The sequence below is a fragment of the Nicotiana sylvestris genome, chromosome 9 (assembly GCF_000393655.2).
Source record: "Nicotiana sylvestris chromosome 9, ASM39365v2, whole genome shotgun sequence".
Classification (NCBI taxonomy): domain Eukaryota; kingdom Viridiplantae; phylum Streptophyta; class Magnoliopsida; order Solanales; family Solanaceae; genus Nicotiana; species Nicotiana sylvestris.
The window spans coordinates 169,054,909-169,074,298 of NC_091065.1; the positions used below are offsets into that span (position 1 = coordinate 169,054,909).

The 19,390-nt window shown below is 39.7% G+C and overlaps 1 protein-coding gene across 1 annotated transcript; it reads left to right on the plus strand.

Moving 5' to 3' along the window:
- The first annotated feature begins 321 nt into the window (after nt 1–321).
- LOC138878571 (uncharacterized) lies at nt 322–18,482 on the plus strand. The gene is made up of 7 exons (XM_070158261.1): nt 322–762; nt 1,460–1,533; nt 1,617–1,959; nt 2,020–2,174; nt 2,685–2,817; nt 3,120–3,327; nt 18,253–18,482. Exons 1-7 carry the CDS (start codon nt 322–324, stop codon nt 18,480–18,482), a joined length of 1,584 nt encoding a protein of 527 aa, XP_070014362.1.
- The last annotated feature ends 908 nt before the right edge of the window (nt 18,483–19,390 follow it).

Below are 19,390 nucleotides of genomic sequence, written 5' to 3' on the forward strand. Positions count from 1 at the left end.
ATTATCTTCATCTACGGTAGGGATGCTTTAGTGTTATTTGATCCAGGGTCTACCTACTCATATGTATCATCTTTGTTTAATCATTTCCTGGATATTTCTCGTGAGTCCTTGGGTACTCCTATTTATGTGTCCACCCCTGTAGGCAATTCTGTGGTTGGCTATCGGATCTATCGGTCATGTGTGGTCATATTCTATGGTTAAAAGACTAGAGAGAACCTTCTGTTACTTGATATGACCGACTTCAAGGTCATCTTGGGCATGGACTAGTTATCCCCATATCATGCTATTCTTGATTCATATGCCAAGATTATTACTTTAGCGATGCCAGAGTTGCCGAGATTGGAGTGGAAGGGTTCCTCCTTTAGTACAGCGAGTCAGGACATCTCTTTTCTGAAAGCTCGGAACATGGTCGGGAAGGCTTGTTTGGCTTATCTAGCTTATGTTCGGGACACTACCATAGAGTCTCCGACGATTGATTTAGTGCCAGCAATCCGGGAATTTGCAGATGTGTTTCCTTTTGACCTTCCAAGAATGCCACTAGATCGTGATATTGATTTCTGTATTGATTTGGCTCCAGGTACACAGCCAATATCTATCCCGCCACACCGTATGGCTCCAAAAGAGTTGAAGGAGCAACTTGAGAAGTTGCTAGAAAAAGAGTTTGTCAGACCAAGTGTATCGCCCTGGGGTGCGCTGGTGTTATTTGTAAAGAAGAAAGATGGGACTATGCAGATGTGCATTGATTACCGCCAGTTGAACAAAGTTACCATCAAGAACAAGTACCCGTTGCCGCGCATTGATGATTTGAGATCAGGGTATCATCAACTAAAGATTCGGGACTCAGATGTCTCGAAGACTGCTTTTTGTACTAGACATGGACATTATGAGTTTCTGGTGATGTCGTTTGGCTTGACTAATGCCCCAGCGACGTTTATGGATTTAATGAACAGGGTGTTTAGGACTTATATTGATTCATTCGTCATTTTCTTCCTTGCTGACATTTTGATCTACTCACATAGCCTGGGGGAGCATGAGTAGCATTTGAGAGTGGTACTTCAGACCTTGAGGGAATATAGCTGTATTCTAAGTTCTCCAAGTGTGAGTTTTGGCTAGAGTCTGTGGCATTCTTGGGGCATGTTGTATCAGGAGAGGATATTAAGGTGGATCCCAAAAAGATTGAGGTAGTTCAGAGTTGGCCTTATCCCACTTCGGTGCCTGAGATTAGGCGTTTCCTACGGTTAGTAGGTTATTATCGCCAGTTTGTGCATGGTTTTTCATCCATTGCAGCACCTCTGACTAGATTGGCCCAAAATGGTACACCATTCCGTTAGTTCGATGATTGTGAGGCGAGCTTTCAGAAGCTCAAGACAGACCGATTCTAGTGTTGCCTTCCGATTCGGGGATATATACGATGTATTGGGATGCTTTACGCGTTGTCTTAGGTTGTGTATTGATGCAGGAAGGGCGAGTTATTGTATATGCTTCGCGTCAACTGATGATTCATGAGAAGAATTACCTTGTGCATGACCTAGAGTTAGTCACGATTGTTCATGCTCTTAAGATCTGGAGGCATTATCTGTATGGGTGTCATGTGAGGATTACACTAATCATCGTAGCTTACAACATTTGTTCAAGCAAAGGGATCTCAATTTGAGGCAGTGTAGATGGATCGAGTTACTGAAGGATTATTATATCACCATTCTTTCTCATCCGGGCAAGGAAAATGTGGTCACAAATTCCTTACGTCGGAAGGAAGAGAGTATGGGCAGGTTGGCATTCATTTCAGCAGATGAGAGGCTACTAGCTTTGGACATTCAGTCCTTGGCTAACAGACTTGTGAGGTTGGATATTTCAGAGCCAAGCCGAGTTCTTGCATGTGTTGTTGCTCAGTCTTCAATACTAGAGCAGATCAAGGCTCGACAGTTTGATGATCCACACTTGGTAGTCCTCAGAGAGACGGTACTATAGGGTGGTGCCAAGGAGGTTTCTATTGGCGAGGATGGTGTTCTGTGACTCCAGGATCATCTATGTGTTCCTAAAGTCGATGGCTTAAGGGAGAGGAGTCTAGAAGAGGCACAAAGTTCTCAATATTCCATTCACCTGGGTGCTACAAAGATGTATCGTGACCTGAGACAACATTATTGGTGGTGGCGGATGAAGAAAGACATAGTTGAGTATGTAGCTAGGTGCCTAAATTACCAATAGGTTAAGTATGAGCACCATAGGCTAGGTGGCCTACTCTAGCAGATGACTATACTAGAGTGGAAATGGGAACGCATTACTATAGACTTCGTAATTGGGTTGTCGCGGACCTTGAGGAACTTTGATGTAGTTTGGGTCATTATCGACAGGTTGACCAAGTCGGCACACTTCATTCCGATTGTGACTACTTATACTTCAGAGAGGTTGGCCCAAATTTATATTCAGGAGATAGTTCGATTGCACGGGGTGCCTGTTTCCATCATATCAAATAGAGGCCCTCAGTTCACTTCACATTTCTAGAGAGCCATACAGAGTGAGTTGGGGACCTGTGTAGAGCTTAGCATTGCATTTCATCCATAGACTGACGAGCAGTCAAAGAGGACAGTTCAAATATTGGAGGACATGCTCAAGGCATGTATGATTGACTTTAAGGGATAGTGGGATCAGTTCTTGCCTTTGGCTCAGTTTGCTTTCAACAACAGTTATCAGTCCAGCATCGAGACAGCTCCATTTGAGGCTTTATATGGTCGGCGATATTGTTCTCCCATCGGATGGTTTAAGCCCAGCAACACTAAGTTATATGGTACTGATTTGGTGAAGGATGCCTTGAAAAAGGTAAAGTTGATTTAGGAGCGACTTCGCACAGCACAGTCTAGACAGAAGAGTTACGCGGATCAGAAGGCGCATGATGTATCATTTATGGTAGGCAATAAGGTTCTCTTGAAAGTCTCGCCAATGAAGGGTATATAAGATTCGTGAAGAAGGGCAAGCAGAGCCCAAGGTTTATAGGCCCATTTGAGGTGTTGAGGTGGGTTGGGGAGGTTACTTATGAGCTTACTTTGCCTCCCAGCCTAGGAGGGGTTCCTTCGGTTTTTTACGTGTCTATGCTCCGGAGGTATCACGCCGACTTGTCACAGGTGTTAGACTTCAGCTCTATCCAACTAGATGAGAGCTTGGGTTATGAGGAGGATCCAGTTTCCATTGTTGCTAGACAGGATCGCCAGTTGAGGTCCAAGAGGATTTTTGCGGTAAAGGTTCGTTGGAGGGGACAACCTGTCGAGAAGGCTACTTGGGATCCCGAGGAGGACATACGTAGCAGATATCCACACTTATTCAGCACTTCAGGTATGAATCTAAACCCGTTCGAGGACGAATGTTTGTTTAAGAGGTGGAGAGTGTAATGACCCAACCGGTCATTTTGCTTTCTAGAACCTCGTTCCCTAAATAAGACTTCCCATACTTGTTTTTACTGATTTATGACTTGCGAGGATGGATAGTTCAAGATTTGGAAGAGTTCGGGTTTAAATCGGAACACTTGGTTCCTTAAGTTGGCTTAAAAAGGTTAGGTTTGACTTTGGTCAACATTTGGAGTAAACGACCTCGGAATCGGGATTTGATGGTTCCAATAGGTTCATATGATGATTTTGGACTTGGGTGTATGTTCGGATCAGGTTTCGGATGACCCAGGGGCATTTCGGCGCCTAATAGTGAAAGTTGGCATTTTGAGCAAATTCCAATAGTTTGGGTTGAAATGAATTTTTACATTCTAGGTGTGCGTTTGAGATTCCAAGCCTGGGAATAGCTCCGTATGGTGATTCTAGACTGAAGAGCGTGTTCGGAAGTGGTGAGGTCCGTAGGTCGTTTCGGAGTCATTTGGCGAAAGTTAGAAATTGAAGTTTTTGAAAAGTTTGACCGAGGGTGGACTTTTTGATATCGGGTTCGGATTTCAGTCCCACAAGTTGGAGTAGGTCCGTAATGTCAATTCATACTTGCACGCAAAGTTTGGCATCATTCCAAGTTGATTTGATAGGAATCGAACACGCGAAAGGTGTTGTAGAAGTTTTTAGAGTTCATGAGTAAATTCATGCGTTTTGGCATCCAATTCATGGTTTTTGATGTTATTTTGATGTTCCGATCATGCGAGCAAGTTTGTATGATATTGTTAAACTTGTGTGAGTATTTGGTATGAAGCCCCGAGGGTTCGGGTGAGTTTCAGACATGTGGAAGGAATGGAAAACACACCATATTTCTGGTGTTCTTGGCAACAACTGCAGGTCTCGCAAATGCGAGAGATTATTTGCAAATGTAAACCTCACGTTTGCGAGGCGGCCTTCGTAATTGCGAAGGAGCCCGACCCAGGCAATGTTCGTATTTGCGACACTTATGCCGCATTTGCGAACCCAGCAGAAGTCGCATTTGCGACCCCAGCAGTTGAAGCCCAGGCTCGCATTTGCGAGGCTTTTGTTGCATTTGCGAACCTAGTGTCGCAAATGCAACATCAGAGGGTTGTGTCCAGCTCTTTTATGCAGGACTTAGGTCATTTATTTCATTTCACTTCACCTCTTAGGTGATTTTTGGAGCTTTTGGAAGAGAGTTTTCACCTAGCACTTTGAGGTAAGTATTCCACACAACATCAGTTAAATACATAGATTATGGGTAGATTAACATGCAAAAATTAGTGAAAATCAAAGGTTTAGATAAAAGCCTAGGTTTTTGATAAAAATGAAATTTGACCACGAAATTGGTTATGGAACTAAGTAAAAATTATATATTTATGTTCCTAAGGCTATGGGTTACAACTTTCTTCGAAAATTTTTGGAATTCGGGCACTTGGGCCTGGGGTTTTTAGAAATCTTGCAATTTGGGGTGAATAATCACTTTAACAGTGGAAATATGAACTTTGACCATAAATTGATTATTTTATGTAATGTTTGATTAGTTTCGAATCGTTTGGCATCGAATTTGGAGGTTTGAGCTCATTCTTGAATTGGAAAGTAGGCTTTGAAAAGAGGTAAGTCTCCTTTCTAACCTTGTAAGAGGGAATTAACCCCATAGATGAACTAAATAAATGTTTGGACCTATTTGTGGGGGCTACGTACATACGAGGTGACGAGTGTCCGTACGTAGCTACTATTATGCTATTGTCCGGGTAGTTTATCACCCGTATCATGCTATATTTGAAATGTTTGCGCCCTTACTTGCTAGTATAATCACTTAAGTCATGTTAGAAATTGAAAAAAAGGAATTGTATAAGGTTAAATTCACTTACTTGAAGATTTGAATGTGATACTTGACTGTAAATGAGAAATTGTGTTTTCTTAAAAATAATTGTTATTTGTGAATCGGGCCGAGCGCCTCGGCAATAAATAGACGCATCTATGGTTCGCGTCGTTCGACCCTCCGGTAGTGCATAGTTTAAATATTATGTTGGATCGGGCCGTACGACCTCGACATAATGCGCGCATAATAGTTCTTTGGAGCTCTCAATAATTGAAATAACTTAAATGTCTGGAAATGTAAGTTGTTCAATAATATAACTAAATTTGTAATTTATATTTGTGAAAGAATAACCCATCATTTCCTGTTATTGAGCTTTCAGTATTATTCATGAAATCCATGCCTAGTCTAATACTTTGATTATATTATTTATGCCCATAGTAAATGTCAAAGTCGACCCCTCGTCACTACTTCTTCGAGGTTAGACTGGATATTTACTAGGTACATGTTGTTTAGGTACTCATACTACACTTTTGTACTTAATTGTACAGGATCTGAGGTAGGTGTATCTAGTTACCCGTCCAGTGCGCATAGTTGATCCCCTCTTCGAGACTTCACGGTGAGCTGCCATCTGAGCCGTTCTGCAGCAGTTGGAGTCTTCCTTATATTTACTTTTCTGTCTATTTCCTTTCAGACAGTAGGCTAGTATTCTTTTGTATATTCTACTAGATTGCCCCCACACTTATGACACCAGGTCATGGCACATACACTAGTAGACTTATGATTTTAGGTTTGTATACATGTTTTCGATTAGTACTTATTGTTTCCGCTTACTTATGTTACACTTGCAAATTTCTAAAAAAATTTAACAAATAAGTAAGTGTTACTACTTAATAATTTATTTAAACGGGAAATCACTAGTTGATCGGTGTTGGCTTGCCTAGCAACGATGTTGGGTTCCATCACGGCCTATGTTGGAACTGGGCCGTGACAAATGATATGCATATCTTCAAAAAGTATAAATAGATCATTTAAGTATCTTTTGTCATTTTTCTAATACAAGATATATCATTTGTAGATCTTTAGTTGCAAAAATATTGATGTGCATATGTTCATGGAACATACTGCTATCATTAAAGTTATAAAATATTTTCTTAAATATTGAGAATTATAATTAGTAATAATCCTAGAAAATCTGCATGGCTGTTATAGAGGAGTAATTTTACAAAGAGCGTACTTTCATAAAGATGGTTGTTGCTGTTATAGGAAAAATATTGTTATAGAAAGGTAAAATATAACATAAAAAATCGGTTCTGAGAAAAATTGGGCTTTTATAATGAATGGTCGTTATATATAGATGTTGTTATAGAGAGGTAAAATATAATATAAAAAATCGGTTTTGAGAAAAACTAAGCTTTTATAATGAATGGTTGTTATATAGGGATGCTGTTATAGAGAGGTTTGGCTGTAAATAAATAGAGTTTAGTATTTTAATATAGCTCAAACTTATGTTTGTTACAGTCAAATTTGTAAAAAAAAATTGAGTTCAATAAATTATTAAATTGTAAAGGTAGAAAAATATTTTGTTAAGGTTTTGTTAGAACAAAATAAAGAGCAGTAAGGTAAACTTTGTTTGTTTGTTAACTAAATATCGCTTTTATTGCCGATTATTTTTTAGGACTTCTGTATATGTTTGAACCACTCGTATAAAAAGTCTGGGTTAACAACGAGAAATAAATTTTAGCAACGCTACTAATGCTTTTTGGGTTGATAGCCATTTGAATATAAATGTTAGCATTTGGCGGCATGTCAGTGTTAATGATGTAGGAGATAAGTTACACTGGTTTATTATGTGAGTACTACAATAACAATTAATCTTGCTAAGAGGTTCAATTTTCTTGAATTGTTTATTATACCTCTTGGGGTACGGTTCTTCCTCGAATCCTGAGTGAACGCAAGATGCTTTGTGCATCGGGTTGTCCTTTTTTTTTTGTTTATAATAACAGTACAAAAAGGAGTAGTGTATTTAGAATTTAGAGAATCTATCACTAACCTAACGTCTATTGTACAAAAACTTGGATTTAACTATAATATAGTGTCAAAGATAGCTTGTTCTTTCTTCTAAACAAATGTTGTTTAGCTTAATGTAGATGTTCAATTGCTTACAATTGCATCTGCAGATGCCAACATGCTTTAGGTATTAAACCTTGGGGGGGGGGGGGGGGGAGGGTTGTTTCCATTAAGTTCATTTTTTGTTTACTTTTATTAAGATTTTACTGTACAAGATCTTCTTCTATTTAGGTGGACAATTGATCATTTAAGGATATCATAGTAAGATGATTGCATATTTTGGCTTTCGATATGTTACTTCAAGCTTTGTTGCTTCTCTTTAGCAAGTAGAGTATGTTCATATGCTTCTCTTTTGTCTATATTTCAGATTGGATATTAATTTTAACTGAAAGATAATCCGATATAGCTTGTTCTTTCGTCGTAAATTATTTGGCTCAATATAGATATTCAGTTGCTTACGGTTGCATCTGCAGGTACAAACATGCTCCATATATTTATTCGATTTTTCTTGAGTTGCAAGCCCGAGCTACTTCCAGTGGGATACATGTTACATAAATACAATATGTAAGATGTACTATTCGTATGTAAATATTGTCCATTTTATTATTTGAAAAAATAAATAAAAAATATTAGTATAGAAAGATTCAAATAATTTCTTGGTTTATTCTGAAACGAGTTTCAGTGGTCTATTATTTTCCTTTGCTCTACCGCTGATTTGTAGGCGTGGTGTGATATGGGTCTGCTGGTCTGATTTGTAAAACAGTTTAGGATCCTCCATTCACATTTTCTGTTTGGGATAATCACCTCTAGACAAAGGTTTTCAAAAATTACTGCATTTAGAGATATCAGAAACATGTCACTAATGTTATGCAGAAAAAAATTGATTTAGGATGAAGTTGCAGAGGAGACTCGAGAGAGGAACTTTTTGTTAACTCTTGATTTGCTTTCTGCTCGATCTAATATTAATAGTGTTTGAAGATAGTATGATTATGTTGAAAGCTTAGTTTTTTATGTGGGTCAAGCGGATTGTTAGTTGGTTCCCCTTAATCATATTGTTAACAATCTTTCTATGTATTTTTTTTGTAACTACTATTTTTGTAATGATTCGATCGATTGTTTTGAGCATTTGCACTTCGCTCTATAGTTTGAGGGCACGAATATCTCCGCATGATGTATTATGACTTGTGTGAATCGTCGGTATTAGTTTTCAAGTTATTTGGAGTTGATTCGGAAGAATGAATTTCATGGTTTAAGCTTTAAGCTGGAAGAGTTGACCAAGTTTGACTTCTTAGTATTTGACCTTATATTGGAGTTTTGATAGATTTGTTAGGTCCGGATGGTGATTTAGACTCGGGCGTATACCCGAATTTGCATTTGGATGTTTCTAGTAGGATTCGACACTAATTGGCGAAAGTTGGAAATTTGAAGGTTTAGAAAGTTCATAAGTTTTACCGAGAGTTGACTTTGATGATATCGTATCTGGATCGTGGTTCCGAGAATCGGAATAGCTTTGTTATGCCATTTGGGACTTGTGTGCAAAATTTGGGTTCATTTCGGATCGATTTGCTATGTTTCTGCACGAGTTTTGGAAGTTGAAAAGTTCAAAGTTCATTAAGTTCAATTTGAGGTGCGATTTGTCGTTTCAATGTTGTTATATATGATTTGAGGCCTCGAATAGGTCTGTATTATGTTATGGGACTTATTGGGATAGTTGGACGGGGTCTTGAGTGGCCCGGATGAGTTTCAGACGAGGCTCGTATTATTTTCATTTCATGTTGAATTATTGAAGCGGATGGTTCTGGTGTGACCGCACCTGCAGAGTTATGGGCACACTTGTGGAGCCGCAAAAGTTATAGAAGAGTCGCAAGAGCGGAAGTGGAACTGGGAGAAGGTCTTCGCAGATACGGAGGAAGAGGCACACCTGTGTGTGCGCAGAAGCGGATCATTGGGCCCAGAAGTGGGGTATTGCGCAAGAGCGAAGGGGAGCTCGAACCTGCGATATCGCAGGAGCAAAAAAAATCGCAGGTGCGAGGGGTCGGCTGGTTAGTTGTGTCACAGAAGCAGGGTGTTGTCGCAGAAGCGACGCCGCAAAAGTGGGTATTTTCTGCACAGAAGCGAAGAAGACTAAGCAGAAACTTTAAGTTCGAGGGTTTTGGTCATTTTTGCATATTTGGAGCTAGGGAGCTCGGATTAGAGAAATGTTTTAGGCAATTTTTACCATTTTGATTGGGGTAAGTGTTCTCTACTCGGTTTTGATTATATTTTATGGATCTATCCTCGTTTTTGGCAATTGGTTGATGATTTCAAAAGAGAAATTGGGGAGTTTTAGCCTAATGTTTCATAGAGTGAATTTTTGAGTTTTGACATCGATTCAGAGTCGGATTTGGGTAAAACTAGTATGTTTGGACTCATAATTGAATGAGTTGTCGGATTTTGTAAGTTTTACCGGGTTCCGAGGTGCGGACTCGGGTTTTGACATTTTGGCCGATTTTGGATTTTTGATTAAAGATTCGACCTTTATTGATTGGGTTTGCTTCATTTGGCATTATTTGATGTATTTGAGTTGCTTTGTTCTAGTTTCGAGCCGTTTGGAGGTCGATACGCATAAGATGGCATTTGCGGAATATTGTTTGGCTTGCTCGGTATTGAATTTGGCTTGTTCGAGGTAAATAACACTTCTAAACTTGGTACTGAGGGTATGAAGCCCCGAATTATGTGTTATCTAATTGGTGTTGAGGTGACACACATACTAGGTGATGGGCGTGTGGGCATGCACTGTGTAAATTATGACTTCTCTATTTCTATGGTACTGTGTAGTTACCTGATCTTACCTGTAACCATGAAATTTTTATGTACTTGAGGTATTGAGATGTGATCCATGTTAGAAACCATGACTAGGCTACATGTTTATCCTGTTGGGACCCACTAAGATTATTTCTGTTGTTGAGTTATCTGCTTTTATTGTATTACATACTCAATCATACGCATTTGTATGCATATCATATCTCAGTCTCTATTACCATTTATCGATACATCATATCATTATTTTTTGGCTGATTTTTCAGGACATTGAGAGCCTAGAGTGGAGAGATTGATGACTGAGTGAGGCCGAGGGCCTATAGGTGAGGATGTTTATGGGATCGGACTGCACGTCGTAGCATGTTTTATTGATTTATGCCATGATTGGCTTGTTATAGCGCTTGGACTGAAGGAGCCCCTCCGAAGTCTATACACACCCCTAGTAAGAGCAGGTACTGAGTGCGAGTGCCGAACGATTCGGAGGATTGAGTGACTGTGAGGATTGAGTGGCTGTGAGGATTGAGTGATTGCGAGATCTGAGTGAATTGATACTCTGAGAGTATGTATATGGTTTATCACTGAGTCGCATTGTATTTGACATGCACACTTGACATACATGCATAGAGATGCATTTTCCTCATGTTATACGGTATCACGTCATTCATGACTTCTCACACATATTGGCATATAGGCATATAGATGTGTTTTCCTCATGCCATTTGAAAATGAAACATTTACTTGTTGAAAGCTTTTTGGGAAAATTTCAGTTTTCAAATTTACTCTTATTTTTGGCAATTTTAGTAAAAGATTTGGGTTTTCACTAATATACTTGAAAAGCAGGCCTATTTTCTGGAATAAGGATGATCTGAGCATTTTATCTTTAGTTACTTTTTTTATTACTTTCACTATGTTGTTATAAACTGTTGTTGGCTATTGGTATTGGACTCCGACCTTTATTCCAGCTCGTCACCACTTTCAACCTAAGATTACGTTTGTTACTTATTGAGTATATGGGGTCAGTTGTACTCATACTACACTTCTGCACCTTGCATGCAGATGTTGGCTGCTGATGTTACTATGTTCGATGGGAGCTGGATTTGAAGATATACCTGTGTTCTGGTTATAGCTGCCTCTTGTTCATGGTAGCCTTAGATTTATAAAAATCTGTTTATGTAAATTTCTAATAGATGATATTTTTACTTCATATCAGCTTTGTAAAATCAAATTCTTGGAAGTTTATGGTTTGTACTACCGGCCCTTGGGAAGAGTATAGAAGTTAAGTTATTTCATCAGTTAGTTTTTCCTAGAAAATCTCATTGAATCGAATGGGTTGGGTAAGGTGCCGTCACGACTAGTTGGATTTTGGGTCGTGACAAGTTGGTATCAGAGCTCTAGGTTCATAGGTTCTGCAAGTCATGATCAAGTGACTAGTAGGTTTTGCGGATCAGTATGATGACGTCCATACCTATCTTCGAGAGGCTACATGACATTTAGGATAATTTCCCATCTTTCTTTCCATATCGTGCTGAATTGATTCAGCTTGAAACATAACTCTTTGAATCCCTTCCATGCATTCATATGCGTATGTGAGATCTCGGTATCCGCTGTGCATCGATGGCTTGTGATTCCATGAATGGGGTGCGAGATGTGATTTTTGTGTGCTGATGATGGGCTAGTCTAGAGGACTTGAGGCCAGGTTTTGACTATAGCTTGAACATGGGGATTTCGGTTGTGTGAGCACGTGCTTTTGGACTTATAAGCCTGATAGTGTCCCTATTAGTGGAATTTGTGTCTTAATGAGTGGTTGGATGGCTATGCGATGAGTATGATGTGACTATGGGATGTGTTCAGATGGATTGAATGTGTCGAGAAGAGTTTGCTTGAGATGTAAAAAGGACTATTGGGGGCTTGATTTCTGTTTTGATGTGATGCATAGTCTCGAGTTATGAGTGTATTGGAGGATTTTTCATGTTGTTAAATTGTGGAACAAATTAGCTTCTCATGTCTTGTTGATGAGTTTAGACTCAAAAAGATTAAGTGATTGCATAGTAGTTGTGGCTGTGAAGGGATATAAAGAGATGTCAGTTTGAGGCTAAGCAGGTGGGTTGTAACCTGTAAGGTAATATACGGCTGTGTGATTTTCATAATGTTGTGTGGAGGCTTTCTTTTGTACTAGTGGGTTATGTTTGTGCGATTTGAGTTTGAATCGGTTGTAATAGTTGACCTGACCGTCACTAGGATGAATGTGAGCTTAGTAGACGATTTGAGGTATTATATGGTTTGTGTTGCATGAGCTTATGAAGGATTTAGTTGAATTTCAGTGCGGGGTTATGGCAGTAATAGAGTATGGGTATTCTGAGTTATTGACTGTTTTATTCCATAGCTTTGAGCCAAGTCGGGGAGTCATGCACCCTGGGTACTTGATGCCGAATTGTGCGTAGTTATTGATTCTGAGCATGATAGCTAAGGTATTTCATAGGGACTAGTGTTTGGATGAGGTCACGCATTGTAGCGGAGTTATGCTGAGATATGGTCTTTTGTGTTAGATTCATGTATTATGGTTCTACGGGGTGTGATGGATTTCTAGCATTGCATTGTGGCAGTACTTATTGAGCTTGTGGGATGGTTCTCTCGTTTGAGTCAGTTTCTATGTTCGAGCACATTTGAATTGTTGCGCATTGGTACACGGATTGCACAGTTTGTGGCTATAGGTGTATTGGTGTGGCATATCAATAGAATAGTTGTGCTTGATAAGGTAAGGCCATTGGACCTATTATAAGTGTTATCAGATTTGATTGTGGTATATTTGGAAGGATAATGTCGAGGATCGGCTTAGATTGCTATAGTTCTTGTCGAAGGAGAGGGAGCTCCATGACTTGTTGATCTGATGAATGGTTATGAGTTTCTGCGTGTTTTTTTCATCATCGATAGTGTACGAAGGTTTTAGAATGAGGTTTTGTTTGATATAAGGTTTATTATCAGTATCGAGTTATTTTAAGCAGCTACGATGATTAGAAGTTTTTTCTATGAGTATGTGAGTTATGTGGCATATCATGTGATTGTGTCTTGGGTTATAGTTATGGCTCGATGTAGTTTGCTCAGACTTATACAGTGTATATATGCGAGACCTGGGTCTTGTAAAAAATTCCGGATGTTGGAAAATTGGATCCTAAGGTCTATGGGATAAGATTGAATTAATGATCTTCAATATGTTGTGTTGTCGGGCCTATATGGAATAGAGTAACATGGGATCAGTCCCCGGTATGTGCATGGTAAGGTTACACGACGGTTTGGAAGCTTTGGAACAACTCTGGGCACGTTCGAGGATGAACGTATGTTTAAGTGGGGAGGATGTAATGACCTGACCGATCGTTTTGAGCATTTTCACTTTTCTCGGTAGTTTGATGGCATGAGTATCTCCATATGATGTATTATGACTTGTGTGAATCGTCGGCTTTAGTTTTCAGGTTATTCGGAGTCGATTGGGAAGAATGAATTTCATGGTTTAAGCTTTAAGCTGGAAGAGTTGACCAAGTTTGACTTTTTAGTAGTTGACCTTGGATTGGAGTTTTAATAGTTCCGTTAGGTTCGGATGGTGATTTTGGACTCAGACGTATGCACGGATTTGCAATTGGATATTTGTAGAAGGATTCAACACTAATTGGAGAAAGTTGAAAATTTGAAGGTTTAGAAAGTTCATAAGTTTGACCGAAAGTTAACTTTGATGATATTGGATTCGGGTAGTAGGTTCTGGGAATCAAAATAGCTTCATTATGTCATTTGGGACTTGTGTGCAAAATTTGGGTTCATTCCGGGTTAATTTGCTATGTTTCGACAGGAGTTTTGGAAGTTGAAAAGTTCAAAGTTCATTAAGTTCGATTTGAGGTGTGATTCATCGTTTCGATGTTGTTATGTGTGATTTGAGGCCTCGAGTAGGTCCGTATTATGTTATGGGATTTGTTGGGATAGTTGGACATGGTCCCGAGTAGCCCGGATGAGTTTCGGACGAGGCTCAGATTATTTTCGTTTCATGTTGAATTGCAGAGGTTGCTGGTTCTAGTGTGACCGCACCTGCGGAGTTATGGGCATAGGTACGGAGCCGCAAATTCGCCAGAAGAGTCGCAGGAGCGGAAGTGGAACTGGGAGAAGGTCTTTGCAGATGCAGAGGAAGAGGCGCACCTGCGTGTGCGCAGAAGCGGATCATTAGGCGCAGAAGCGGGGTCTTGCGCAGGAGTGAAGGGGAGCTCGCACCTACGATGTTGTAGAAGCAGTAACTGTTCTGCAGGTGCGAGGGGTCGGCTGGTTAGTTGTGGTCGCAGAAGCGGGGTGTTGTCGCAGAAGCGAAGAGGACTCACTGGGCAGAAGCTTTAAGTTCGAGGGTTTTGGTCATCTTTCATATTTGGAGTTAGGGAGTTCGTATTGGAGTGATTTTTAGGCGATTTTCACCATGTGGATCGGGTAAGTGTTCTCTACTCAGTTTTGATTGTATTTTATGAATCTATCCTCGTTTTGGCAATTGGTGGATGATTTCAAAAGAGAAATTTGAGGTTTTAGCCTAAAGTTTTATAGAGTGAATTTTTGAGTTTTGAACATTGATTCAGAATCGGATTTAGGTGAAACTAGCATGATTGGACTCGTAATTGAATGAGTTATCCAATTTTATGAGTTTTGTCAGGTTCCGAAGTGTGGGCTCGGGTTTTGACCTTTTGGCCGATTTTGGGCTTTTGATTAAAGATTCAACCTTTATCGATTGAGTTTGCTTCCTTTAGCATTATTTGATGTATTTGAGTTACTTTGTGCTAGTTTCGAGCCGTTCGGAGGTTGGTACATGTAGGATGACATTTGTGGAGTATCATTTAGCTTGTTCGGTATTGGATTTGGCTTTTTCGAGGTAAGTAATACTTCTAACTTGGTGTTGAGGGTATGAAACCCCGAATTACGTGTTATGTGATTGGTGTTGAGGTGACACACATGCTAGGTGATGGGCGTGTGGGCATGCACTGTGTGAATTGTGACTCTGTTATTTCTGTGGTACTGTGTAGTTACCTGATCTTACCTGTAATCATGAAATTTCTACGTACTTGAGCTATTGAGTTGTGATCAATGTTAGAAACCATGACTAGACAACTACTGTTTGCAACAAATTTTATGCAGAGAAAAATAAAACTACAATTACAAACAACTATAAAGAAAAAAGGATTTTATTGAAAAACTTTGCAGGTTACAACTCTGTTTATCCCTTGATTCTTCCCTCCGATTTATTCTACATAATTTGAGGGCCTTAGCAGCATATTTCTCGAATGTAGAATGATATGCATCTCCTTGATGTATTTGATGACCAAGAAGCATGTAGCAGCACCCCATTTGGATCTTGAATGTTGCTAGAAATTTGAGCAAGATATATTTGGCATGTCTTTGATCTCTTAATGAATATTCCAAGGGTTTCATGGAATTTCGAAGATCTCATATTTGATCTCTTTGTACATATTCCGAGAATTTATGAAATTGTTGAGATCCTTTTTGAAGGACATATGTAGCCTTATTTATAGGCATGAATTAGGGTTTGGGTAGAGTAGCTACCAAGTAACTCTAATAGACTCCTAATATTTCAAGAGTTGTCTTGAATTGAGAATTTATTTTGATTTGTTAAAATTTCAGAGTCTACAACTACATAATATAAGGGATTATCAAAAACGACAATAAGTTACCCAAAGAGCATCAATACAACCCAGAAAAAAGGTTATCCAAAAAATACAAATTACAGAACGACATAAATAACAGAAAGAAGGCACTAAAGAGAAACTCAAACTATAAAATTGTCACGAACTAAAATCTAACTAGTCATGATGGCACCTAACCCAACCCGTTAGGTAAGCCAATTAACAACAATCTGATTCAATGAGATTTTCTAGGAAAAATAACTGATAAAATAACTTAACTTCTATACATTTCCCAAGGACTCATAGTACAAAACATGAGCTTCTAAGAATTTGATTTTACAAAGCTGGTATAAAGTAAATATATCATCTGTTAGAAATATACATAAAAAGATTTTTATAAATCTAAGGCTACTATGAACAAGAAGCAGCTACAACCGGAACCCAGGTACATCTTCAAATTCAGCTCCTATGAACACAGCAACATCAATAGCCAAAATCTGTGCAGAAGTGTAGTATGAGTACAACTGACCCCATGTACTCAATAAGTAACAAACCTAACCTTAGGTTGAAAGTAGTGACGAGCTGGAATAAAGGTCGGAGTCCAACACCAAAAGCCAACAACAGTTCATAACAACATAATGAAAGTAATAAAAGAAGTAACTCAGAGATAAAATGCTCAGATCATCCTCATTTCTAGAAAAATAGGCCTGTTTTTCAAGTATATTAGTGAAAATCCAAAATTTTTACTGAAATCGCCAAAAATATGAGTAAGTTTGAAAACTGAAATTTTCCCAAAAAGCTTTCAACAGGTAAATGTTTCATTTTCAAATGGCATGAGAAAAACACATCTATATGCCTATATGCCAATATGTGTGAGAAGTCAAGAATGACGTGATACCGTATAACATGAGGAAAAATGCATCTCGATGCCTGTATGTTAAGTGTGCATGTCAAATGCGATATGACTCAGTAATAAAACCATATGCATACTCTCAAAGTATTAATTCACTCAGTCCTCATAGCCACTCCCTCCTCATAGTCCCTCAGTCCTCATAGCCACTCAATCCTCACAGTCACTCAATCCTCCCAATCACTCGGCACTCCGCAACCGCACTCGCACTCAGTAGGTACATGCGCTCACTGGGGGTGTGTACAGACTCCGTTGGGGCTCCTGCTGCCCAAGCGCTATAACAAGTCAATCATAGCATAAATCAATAAAATATATTACGGTGTGCAGCCTAATCCCATAAACATCCTCACCATAAGGACCTCGGCCTCACTTAATCATCAATCTCTCTAGTCTCTCTGGCTCTCAATGTCATGAAAAATCAGCCATAAAATAATGATGTGATGTATCGATAAATGGTAACAGAGACTGAGATATGATATGCATATAAATGAGAATATATGCTCATCCAGTAGGTATAAAACTTTTTTTGTTCATATAGGTTCTCCCAACAATGACTGAATCAAATGTAAAAAAAAACTTACGACAATAAGAATGTTCAACATGTTTAAATGGTGATGCGGACTTTGATGTTTGTTTGACTCAAAAGATATCAGAACCTTTTTAAATAAATCAATCAAAGAAAATAAAGGGGTAAATCTTAGTCAGACATAATAAATTCCAGATCAAAGAGCTAATAGTATAGATAGTATATAGGATGAAAGAGATATAGTCGATCTTATTGAAATTCAACATTTTAACTCCCATCAATCGATGGGGGAGATAGCTTTACATGTTTTTCTGCAAATTACTTCTTTCATGTGAAGATTACAAGAACAGAGCTTGGGAGAGAAAAGGGGGAGGAGACCGCCCCTTATCGAGGTTTTTCCCCACTATATATAGTCAAGGCATCCTTGTCATTTACTTGGTCCGACGCTCTCTCGCACCAAGTGTGCCTTGGTCGTTCTTTTAGACATTGCTCCTTCTGAGTCGACGGGTGTCGAGAATGGGAAGTAAAGTGGGCCATGTTATCTTTTACTGCCCAGTCACTTAGGCGGGACGTTGGTTAGCTCGATCGTGACAGTTAGATTTTGACCAATACAGTTAGTCCCTCTGTCTGTCGGGGTCATCCTCTGTCGGGCTCGGCAGATGGATCATGATTGCTACGAATTCGAGCGAAATCTGACTTCTCGTTCCTTAGTTACGTTACTTGAGTTTTAGGCGAGGTGGCGACATTCTTTCAATACCTATGAACCGTTGCGGCTGTTGGAACCGAAATGTTGTTTGGCATCAAAGCATTATTTCATTGTTACCACCATTATGACACACGTTCCTGGGGAACTGAAACGTTTCTTGCCCTATTAGGTTTGATTAGCGACTCTTGGATTTCATGCTCAGGGGATTTATGTCTCTTATAAATAGAAGGAACTTATCATTCGATTGACACACTTCTTTGCCTTTTACTCGAAAGAATTCTACAGACATACTTTCTTCCTAACACTCCAAGTTTTCGTTTGCCCTTAGTTAACTAAAAGTTTTCATCCTTTCTTTTCGTTGTCTTTTTGCCACATCTTCTAGATAAAATGGTTGGTGATTCCTCTCACACCGATCTCCCTATCACAATTCCGGCACCGGAAAGTGTTGCTCATGCCACTAGAGGGGTAGATGCAGTGGAAGACGAGGAGATCCCATCGATAGTTGAGATTTTGCCTCACCAAGGGAGAGAATTGACCAACTTCAACAGTCAGGCCGGGGCAAAGCCGGGGCCTGTCCCTTCTGTTATGAAAGAAGAAACATTGCAGAGTTGAAAACCAGGTGGGGGATCCCCGGCTACGTCGACATGCGACAGGCGGTAGGAAATGACACAGTTCATTTTGACCGTCTTGGGTACTGTGTATTTTATGCCTACCCCTTCCTTATTGGATACACACTTCCTCTCCCTCTCCTGGTAGTAGACTTCTACCGTTTTTATGAGGTATGTGTCGCCCAACTTTTGTCGTAACTGTACAAGTTATTCCAGATGTTGCTCAAGTTTGCGGAACTCACCGGTTGTGAGATCACCTTGTATCACATGCTTAGTATCTTCACCCCTCAGCTCATCCGTGGCACGATGCTTCACATGCGTCCTTAGGGGTCGAAGAGTCTGGTGGTGAAAATGGACGACAAGACTAATCGTCGTTTTTACGAGAATTATTTCTATATGCGGACTGAGCACATTGTGTTGGATCCGACGGGGTTCTTTGAGAAATGGAACTTTGCACGTACTTCTAGTCGGAGATATATCCAACCATTTTCCGTTGCAGTACTAAACCCTGTTATGTCTTTGCAGCTGAGAAATTTCCTCCTCCACCTATCGAAAATATCCGTGAATGGGTGAGCGCTATTCTCTCTCATACTGTGGGGGTCCGCACATGGGCGGCCTTCTATGACAAGTATGTGCGCAGGCCTCTTTTTGGTAAGATATCGTTTCTATTCGTCGTTTTTCTCTTTTCCCTCTTTGTATTTAATTCCTCACGTATTATTCGTCGGTGTCAGGGAAGGTGCGGAAAATGAGGGCTCCTCCATTAGCTTTCTGGTAGCCATCCTCATCTACTTGCCCTATTGCGATACCCACCGCCCGACCTTCATCGAGGGCTGCTTTAGTCGAGTCTGCGGTTGTGGTTACTCTTGCGAGGGCTGCTTCTCAGGCCGAAGTTTTGACCCATGTCGTTCGCCC